Raw genomic sequence first — 10000 nt, forward strand, 5'->3', positions numbered from 1 at the left:
CTTGATTATGTAATACAAAAGAGTAGGCAAATACTTGCACTGGTTGTTCTCGCCGAAATGTAAGCAGGGAGAATTTCCTCAAATCATCGTCATCATCATTTTTACAAGTATCGTCAGCAGTATCATCAATATCATCTGATTGCAGTATTTATCACTATTTTCATCGCCGTGCCTGTCTCCAAAACATCCAGGGTTGGGGTGCAGGGATAGCGCAGTGGTGAGAGCACTCGCCTCCCACCAATATGTGGAGCGGGTTCGATTCCCAGATCTGGCGTCATATGTGGGTTGAATTAGTTGGTTCTCTACTCTGCACCGAGAGGTTTTCTCCGGGTACTCCGGTTTCCCCTCTCCTCCAAAAAAAAAAAAATAAACAAAACAACATTTGACTTGATTTGTGTTAATTGTTCATTTCAGTTTACAGTGTCCCCAATTAGTGCTCCAGTGCTAGAACGACTTGACACTTAAATAAAGTTCCTTTCCTTTCCTTTCCAAATCATCATCATGTCCTCATTACACGAGAGGTGGTTCAATGGAGATGCACTAAATTCATTTGTGTTGCTAAAAGGCGGGGTGATGTGGTTGTGTTTTAGGTGTCAGCCATGCAGGCAGAGTTAGAAGCTTTGCAGCCCCAACTTATCCAAGCTGGCAAAGAGGTGGATGAAATCATGGTTATTATTGAGAAAGACTCTGTTGAAGTCGCCAAGAAAGAAAAGGTAATATCCTCTCATGAAAACAGAAAAGAAAATAGCGGAGTCACGGCCCATAACGCAGTGCACTGAAAGCAAATCCATGTGTGCCAAGCAACAAGAAATGCGATTTATCTTTGAGTGTTATTCAACGCATCAAGTTGTGCATCTCTGTGGACGTGTTCCTGCGCGTTGCGTGCAAGTGCGCGCGCGCGCGCGCTCGGTCGGCAGATTCTACAAATATCGTCAGCAGCTCGCCTACTGTGACGTTTTTTTTAGCTTGCGCAAACAATGGCCCAGTGGCACGCCAACTTGAAGACTTGAAGGAGAGTTTAAAGTTGCGCTCGGGAATTGGAAATGTGAACCAGACATTTTGAGGGTACTCCCTCTTCAAGCAGCTGATGAAGAGGGAGACCCTCGAAACGTCTGGCCTCAGTTGTTCAAACGATGGATATAGCGCTATCCGCCGGATAAATCACTATCCAGTGGTTAAGTCATAGCGAAACCAATTGCGCTATCCAATGTATAGTGATTTAGCCGGTGGATAGCATTTTCCAACTTTTGAACAACTGGTGCCTGGTTGACATTTTAAATTCTCGGCTTCAAATTTAAACTTTCCTTTACCATTCATCTGCAATATTGCGCTGCACAGTTTCGTCGAATTTACCTCACTTAAGATTTGCCTTGATGTAAAATCCCAACCGAATTTTTCCTTTTCACAAATCAGTGATTGTGTCGTTGATTGTTTACGTCTCTTCATCTGTGGCCAGCCTAGGTTTCGTGACCGCTGCTAAGGCCTTATTTTGCAGTGATTTTGCACTTTATAGTTACCGGTAGATGTTCGATCCAGACTTAGTTTATTAGTTTATTGCTGGTAGTGCTGTCCACCGGGTAAGTCGCCATTCGCAGGATAACTCAGTTGGCCAAGATAGCTCTGATCCGTTGGAAAGTGATTTATCCCTCGGATAGTGCTTTCGTCTTTTGAACAAACAGGGTCTGGTCAACAGTCCTAGCTTTTGTACTGGTGTTTCGCACCAAACGTTATCTCATTTTAGTATTACCCATATTCCGCTTGAGAGGGAACAGTTATTAAGTGTTTTATGCCTGCTATTTGGGGTAGTATGTAGTGCGGTTTTTGTTGAACTGTATTCGGTTGTTTTCAGGTTGTGAAAGCAGACGAAGCAGTTGCTAACAAACAGGCAGCTGCTGCTCAGGCCATCAAAGACGATTGTGACAAGGATTTGGGTGAAGCTATTCCGATTCTCGAAGCTGCTCTTGCAGCCCTCAACACATTGACACCAGCGGTAAGACACAAATACTCCCAAGTCCCAGTTGGTCCAAAACTATGATTCACTTATTCTTAAAGCTGGTCCCTTGACATGTTTCAAGCGTGAAAGGAAATGTTTGCTAATGGAATAGTCACCAAACTGTTTACGGTGTGGAGAAAGTTATTTATCAGTGATGCCGGGGGCATGAAGGCGTTTGATATTTGAAAGATCCTTGTGAACCTGGCCTCGGTTGTTCGAAGCATGGTTAGCGCTTACCAGCATTAAATACCATGGAAACCTGTAGGTTTTGAGACCTCTTAACAAACGGTTAGCGCTAACCAGGCGTCGAGCAACCGGCCCTTGAAAACAATTAATCATCATGTTATCTTTCCGCATGAGAGCAATGATTGACCAATGTTGCGGGCTGTATTCTGTAGGACGCCTCGCTAAATGTAAAAGTGGGGATTTTTTTGCTTGTTTCAGAAGTTGAGGGAAAATGAAGGAATGCAGGCCGTAATTTACAGTTACGCCCGTGAACTCCATTACTGAGAGAAAATTATTCTTGTATTCCTTCTGATTTGTCAGCTATCGAGGTAGTGGTGTTTGGCACGTGTGTATACATCTCGTTTTCCCTTCGTTTCAATTCAGGACATTACAGTGATGAAAACTATGAAGAGTCCTCCGGCTGGCGTTAAACTTGTCATGGAGGCTATTTGTATTTTGAAAGGAATCAAAGCAGAAAGAATTCCAGATCCCTCGGGTTCAGGTAATAACTTCAACCCTGCTATACCTTCCTGAATCCCTCGTGATCAAATAACAGACACTCACTTCAGCCTGGAAAAATGCACTCTGCAAAGAACCCCTCGTACAGTCACGAGGGAATTTTAGATTGGTTATTGTATCAGATCCTTCAGACTCCAGTAACATACTGTAGAAACTCGTTCATTTCATTTCCTTTCGTCAGGTTACAGATACCATCTTTGATTTTAAAAAAAAGTAAAGTGTTCCCTGATCACTCTATTATCAGGGGCACCCATCGAGTAATTTCTGTAAATATCTGCTCGGAAGGAAGGTGAGCTTGAATTTTCGAATATTCAAACTCAGACTCTTGATGCACACTAAGATTTTGAACATTTTTCTAAACAGATTTTCTAGATATTTCGGAAGAGTATGTAGAAATTTCGAAACCACATTGAAGAAGGCTAGAATTTTTACTGAGTTGAGTAAGGATCAACTGTGATATTGGAAATAGCATAAGATGTGAAGATTTATAGCTTCTATCAATTTCGCAAAAGTTTGTTTGAGAATCGTGTTTTAAGGACGTTTGCGCGAAAATTTTTCAACATTGATTTTTTTCTGAAACTTTTACCACTGTAAGATGATGAGTTAGTTATGTCAGAAATGTAAAAAAAATGGGGGGGTCACCGACTTCGTTTTGGAGAGAACATGCCCGGAAAACACCCAAAATGTGACAAAATCGGGCTTCGTTAGCGAATAAGGCCAATTTATTTAAACCCAAATATATTGCAATCAAATCTTTGAAGTGAAATCTTCTCTGCCAAATATTATTTAAGTGGACTTATTAAGTGAATTTAGTCAACTGGTGAGGTTCCTTAAAGATCAAGTTCGCATTTAGCGACCACAGTTTCACGCGCCTTGCAGCCGCAAGATGGCAGGATTTGATGTCCCGTGAGCAGAAATCTTGAAATTTTTTTAACTTCCCACATTGATTTTTTTGTTCATTTTTGGACAACGTGGAGATAATTGTAAATAAAATCCGTTTCTGGAAAGAAAAATAGGGGTCACCGAACGTCCAAGACCGTTAAATCCAGGCAAAGCTATAGCAATGGCCTTTTGCCCTATCATTTCTCATTTTATTACTTAGCGCGCGCGCTCGTGTATGACGTGGCGTGTGCATTTGCGTGCGCAGTAAGGATGCGCAGAAACAATTGGCGCGAACGGCCTTAAACAAACCTTCCTTAAAATTATCGGGGAAAAAGAAGTACGACCAAGTAATGTAAAGTTTTTGCCGGATCAGACCCGTCACGATTGCTACAACTTTCGAACGAGGCAAAAAAGCCCCTAGGACATCCGCACATACAAATATTTTGTAGCGCAGCTACAAACTTACTAAACGAACGTTTAAAGCATTGTGGAAACCATTTTAGGTAATTCTTACCAATTTTAAGACATTCGGTCCTTTGGTGACCCTGGATTATCGCTGCGGCAAAAATGCTATTTCGTAAACACGCAGTCCATGTGTTCATAGTATGGACATATTCTTTATCTGTTTACTCGCTGTGGTAGTTATAACACGCTGGTAATTTTGTTACGCTGCCATATTGCTTGATATATCTCGTTTTATGAAGCTTTGTGCCGCGGAATAGAATCTAGATTTTTTTTTTTTCAAGGTCACTTCTTATACGATTTGTTTGTAGGCAAGAAAATTGAAGACTTCTGGGGGCCATCAAAGCGAGTTCTCGGTGACATGAATTTCTTAAAATCACTGCAAAACTACGACAAAGATAACATCGCACCAGCAATTATCAAAACAATACGACAAAAGTACACCGCAAATGCCGAGTTTGATCCCGACAAGATCAAGACGGCATCTACTGCAGCAGAGGGTCTGTGCAAGTGGGTTGTAGCCATGGATTCCTATGACAAGTAAGTAGATTTCTTTCAACCTCTTTTATAAAGCGAGTTAAGCGCTCCAACTAAACTTGTTAGAAAGGACAAAGCTCTTTACAATCTCTAATATCATTGGATCCCCAACTTGTTGGCCATATGTGTTGTCCTTCTGAGGGGTTCCAGCATCCGTCAAATGTCCCAGCGATTGTCTGTTTTGTGTTTTAGTGGCCTCATTCACTCATAGGTCCTTCCATCTAATCCAGCCAGGCAGACCACGTGCTGGTAGAGATAAACTTCAATATCGGGATTTCTGTGCCCTTCTCTTCCTTTACAGTGTGTTGGTTCTTTAACGTCCCTCAGTATTGTTAGTGTAGGTAATCACATGATTTGGAGTGCAATTTGGAATAAATAAACACGAGTAAATTTTTTTCAAAGGCGAACAAAATTGCACGAGCCCGTAGGGCGAGAAAAATCATGTGATGACTGAATAATATACATGAAAAAATCCGAGATTGTTGAGCAGAAGCAACACACGCGTATCACGCATCATGGAATAATTTGCACCATCCAGTGCTCGCATTTGATTGGCTTTCTCTGACTTTGCTTTCTCATTGACCAATCGAAAAGCGAGAATTCTGCGAGTAAATTCCTCCAAATTAGCTATTTTTACACTGAATGAATTGTTTTTTGCACTGTGTTTACGAAAAACAGCACTGCTTTCAGCCAATGAGAATGGAGTAATTTTGTTATGTATATTGTTAGTGTCAAAACAATTCCAAATGCGGTATCCTCTGGTTTTCAGGGTTGCACGGGTTGTGGCGCCTAAAAAAGCGGCTCTGAAGGAAGCGGAGGCTGAGCTATCTGTTGCTATGGAGGTGAGGGTGTATGCGTTTATTTTATTCCCATCGTGTATATGCATGACACTTACCCAGCCAACCCCCATGTTCTCATGTTCTACAAGTAGGGTTAGACACATTATCAAGTACAAGGAAAGGTTACGTTTATACAAACGTTGGTCGTGTAGCACTATATTTTTAAACAGAGTTAACTGAATAGAGTGTAACGTGTAGCGCCAGATTTTCCATCCCACATTACACTCTATTCAGTTAACTCTGTTAGACACATTATGCCGGCATAATTTTGAGCATAATGGCATAGTCAGAGCATCAAGCATAATGCCGGAATAATAGCCAAGTTCATAGCATAATTTTAGCATAATGCTATAAAACTAATATTTTCCCTATTTTTAGTGAAAATGTAAGGAAAAATTTATCGAATTTGCCTCTTGTGTGATTATTCAGCTCTTTCTAAGACTTGGTTAGTGGTTGAGAGGCATGGTTACAACATTATGCTAGGTCCATCAGGCTTGGGAGTCATCCTGACTACAATCACAACATGGCAAGTCCCGTTTGGATATTTGCAAGACCTTGCGCCTCAAGACTATATTGAATGTTCATTAATGCTTCAATAAAACAAGAGATAAACATAGACCAAATTGCTGACATACAATACTTTTATTAACATGCTTTACACATTTTAGATATACCGCGTTGTTTTTCGTTGCCTTTAAGAGTAAAACAAAAACATGAAAATGTTGCGTTTTAAGCTTTGGGGACTCGTTTGGGTGGTACCGTGGATTCAAGGGCGACATTTCAGCCAGCATCACACGAGCATAATTAATTAGTGGTATGATTTTTAGGGTAACGCTAAAAAGCATAGTGATTAAATTTACGAGCATAATGTGTGTAACCCTATCTACAATATGAATATGAATTTCATATTTGACATTGAATCGCCCGCATGAATGTCACGTGCTGAACTAATGGCACCGCGTGCGTGGACGGAGATGGCCACTTTAGAGCGCCTGCCACTCTTTGACTTTACTCTTTTAGGTTTCTCTTACCGCGTAGCAATGGTGTACTAAATGGGTAGACTACAAATTAACGCAAAGCAGAACAATTTTTTTTTGCGAGAGGAGAAAGCAGGCCGTGGTTGCCCCAAAAAATCTCTCGGAGGAGAATAATGAATCAACAACCTCAAATCACAAGTGGGGCTGTGGCCGACACTGCGGCAATTCAGCCTCTCTTTTCTGACAATTGTCTTAATTTACTGAAGTAATGATAGGACCGTTTTTTCCTTTTGAATCTTGTCCGCACTTCATATTCATCCATTCCACCTGTCCTATCTCTTGTCGTAATGATCCAGAACCGCAAAGCAGCAAGAACACGATTTAGTGAGTAAACCAAGTTTTGTTGTATGTGTTGCCTTGTAGAGCTTGAATAAGAAGCGCTCCGCTCTCCGTGAAGTCCAAGATAAATTGGCTCGCTTGCAGGAGAAGTACGAAGCTAACGTAAAAAAGAAGGCAGATTTGGAAAAACAAGTATGGACGTCTTATTTCTGAACGTGTCATTTTCTTGCGCGTTTTTCCCTTTTTAATCAATTCTGTTTTGCGGTTTACTTTCTTTTAGGTCGATCTTTGTACAAAGAAACTTGAGCGCGCGGAAAAGTTGATTGGGGGACTCGGGGGCGAAAAAACAAGGTATGTGGCATTATGGCAATTTCTTGCAAACGCACTGTCGGTTTTTTTTTTCTTGTTTCAATTCCTTTCTTTCAACAAAACAGTCCTCAGTAAAGAAACTACTCCACTATTTTTGTCAGCACCTAAAGTCAATCATGTCATTGCTTTTCGAATTCAGGTGGACTGAAGTGGCCAAACAGCTTGGTATCAAATTTACAAATCTTATTGGAGACGTGTTGGTGTCATCTGGTGTAGTTGCCTACTTGGGAGCATTTACAGCTGCTTTTAGACAGGTATTGATTCAAATCACTGTTCGGTTGGTCGAGTTGTTCGTTGTCCGGTATAGTTATTTGAAAGGTTGATGGAGGGCACACGGACTGTCAAACTAATGGAGCTCTGCTCTAGATGGTGATTTGAGCCTTCAGTTACCGGGTTGGCGCCATCAACCCCTCCAACAACTAGGGTTTGTTTTGACCACTAGATAGAATTATTAGGCTAGTCGCCGCTTCAACTCCTCTCTACAGAAGTCTATATTAAGGACGGTGCCAACTATTGTTATTGCGCATACGTTCTGCGCATCTCCAGATATTCGGATTTCCTATCGGTATTGCTTACTAATGCAGGGATATTTTTGCGCGGTTTAAATTTATGTGAAGAAAGCAGAACTTAGCAAGGGCTCTTGGTATCCAAAAAGAAAATTTGGGGTAACCATGCATTTTTCAGAGATAATTAAGCTTTAATTTGGCAAGGAACGCCATACATTGCTTTGTATTTTAAAGCTTTTTGCTAATATTATTGATTAATTATCTTTGAAAAATGGGTGGTTACCCCCAATTTTCTTTTTGGATTTTAATAACACTTGTTGAGATCTGCTTTTCCCGCATATTCATAAAACCGCAAAAAGTACCTTTGAAGTAGTAGGCACCGTCCTTAAAGTGTTTCTTATCCAGTCATTGATTCACTCTCGCACTCATTCACCAAGACGCTTTCCCGTCGGTTTTTTTTTTTTGTTCGTTCATTGAACCATTCGTTCAGCCGTTTATCCCATCACTGTTACTATTGATGGTCCTGTATTTATAGGAACAAACAACAGAGTGGGTACAAGCCTGCCGTTCTGCAAACATTCCATGTTCTGATGACTTCACAGTGACGGGCACTCTTGGAGATCCAGTCAAGATAAGGGACTGGAATATTGCTGGCTTACCCACAGATAGTTTCTCTATCGAAAACGGAATCATCATCAGGTAATAGTGCTACAAAAAACTGGCTTCAACCGACTTGTCGACTCAAACTTGGATTTATTACTGATACTGCGCTTTTATATGACGTCACGGCGGCCATGTTAATGGTAGTCATGTTGATTTGGTTGCCATAACGACCTCCTTCAGGATCTAACTTGCGACTTCTTATTCCCAGCAACGCGAACCGCTGGCCTTTGATGATCGACCCTCAGGGACAGGCAAACAAGTGGGTGAAGAATATGGAGAAGAAAAACAATTTACACGTGATTAAAATGACAGACGCGGATTACGTGAGAACACTGGAAAACTGTATCCAGTTTGGCACACCGGTATGTTTACCTTTCAGCTCGTCTGCTTTGATTTTTTAAGTGCGCGTAGAGTGTGCACCAAGTACCTCAGTTCACTCTTGAAGTCTTACATGCCTCTTTTCAGTCCCTGAGAGGCTTTGAAATTAAGCGTCAAAATTGAAGGCCTTGAAAATTCTTGAAGTACACATTTTATACTTTAACCCCAAATTTTTTTCCTTGTCATCCATCACTGTTATCTTTTTGTTCTCACTTTTTGTATCAATGGTTTACCAGTTTAAGTAACTGTTTTCATTTTAGGTTCTGTTAGAAAATGTTGGCGAGGAACTGGACCCGTTGCTGGAGCCGCTGCTTTTGAAGCAGACTTTCAAACAGGGCGGCAGTATCTGCATCAAACTTGGGGACAGTGTTATAGAATACTCCAAAGACTTCAGGTTCGTTTCACAGAATTTTGCCGGTTGGCGTTATTTTGCGCAGCAATTTTGTTTATGTTGATATTTTGTTGATTGTGCACGACTGCTGTCTTAAGCTGTCAGTTTCGGTGCTATATTTTCTTTCCTTTGCTTTTCAGGTTTTACATTACAACGAAGCTCAGGAATCCTCACTACCTTCCTGAAACATCAGTTAAGGTTCGTTAGTCATGTGTGATCACATGAAATAAACATTTTATTTTATGAAAAGCCACTGCTCCTGCTCAGCAACCACGCAACCATATAACAACCAATTAGTCATTCAATAAAACAATTGCCAAGAACCTCGACGGTCAGTCAGTCTGATTCGCTCTGACGAAGGGCTAACGCTCGAAACGTCAGCTTTTAGAATCTCTGTACGGTGGTCAATTTACATTATCAACTCCGTTGATAAACCAAAATTTTTGTATACTACTTCCCCACCGACGCAGCACCACAGTTTCTTTAGAAACTACCCCTTCATTCTTCGGTCAGTCTGTTAGTCAGACAATTGATTGGTTGGTAGGTCAGATCATTCATTCATTTGGTCAGTGGGTCGGTCACTCGGATAGTCAATTCGTTCGTTTTATAAACTGTTTAGTCAATTGCTCATCGATTCATGCATGTAATAATTATATAATTCGTGTATCTAGTCAGTCAGTCCGTCAGTTCTCGGTTACTCATACAGTGTACCGAGTAACTTGGCGAACCAGTCAGTCGTTCGACAACAACAACAACACTTTACTTACTCTTTACACTTAATACACATTTTCAAATACTGTAAAATAAAAGATATAACTTATGGAGAAAGAGACCTGTGAATAAAGGTCGAGTCGGGGTGACAAATGAACCTTGCAGTTTTCGAGTTATTTCCCTGTACAGTCATCAGTCGCGCAATCATC

At 41.0% G+C, this 10000-nt stretch overlaps 1 protein-coding gene across 1 annotated transcript in view; it reads left to right on the forward strand.

Annotated features, from left to right (window-relative positions):
• LOC138049594 (dynein axonemal heavy chain 7-like) overlaps positions 1-10000 on the forward strand; it is a 75153-nt gene that overhangs the window by 51214 nt on the left and 13939 nt on the right. The window contains 12 exon segments of the mRNA XM_068895962.1: positions 591-713; positions 1850-1990; positions 2603-2720; positions 4393-4621; positions 5388-5460; positions 6858-6965; positions 7054-7124; positions 7282-7396; positions 8184-8347; positions 8520-8673; positions 8950-9083; positions 9221-9278. Coding sequence (XP_068752063.1) covers positions 591-713; positions 1850-1990; positions 2603-2720; positions 4393-4621; positions 5388-5460; positions 6858-6965; positions 7054-7124; positions 7282-7396; positions 8184-8347; positions 8520-8673; positions 8950-9083; positions 9221-9278 — 1488 coding nt within the window.

Source organism: Montipora capricornis, chromosome 5 (genome assembly GCF_036669925.1).
Source record: "Montipora capricornis isolate CH-2021 chromosome 5, ASM3666992v2, whole genome shotgun sequence".
Taxonomy (NCBI): Eukaryota; Metazoa; Cnidaria; class Anthozoa; order Scleractinia; family Acroporidae; genus Montipora; species Montipora capricornis.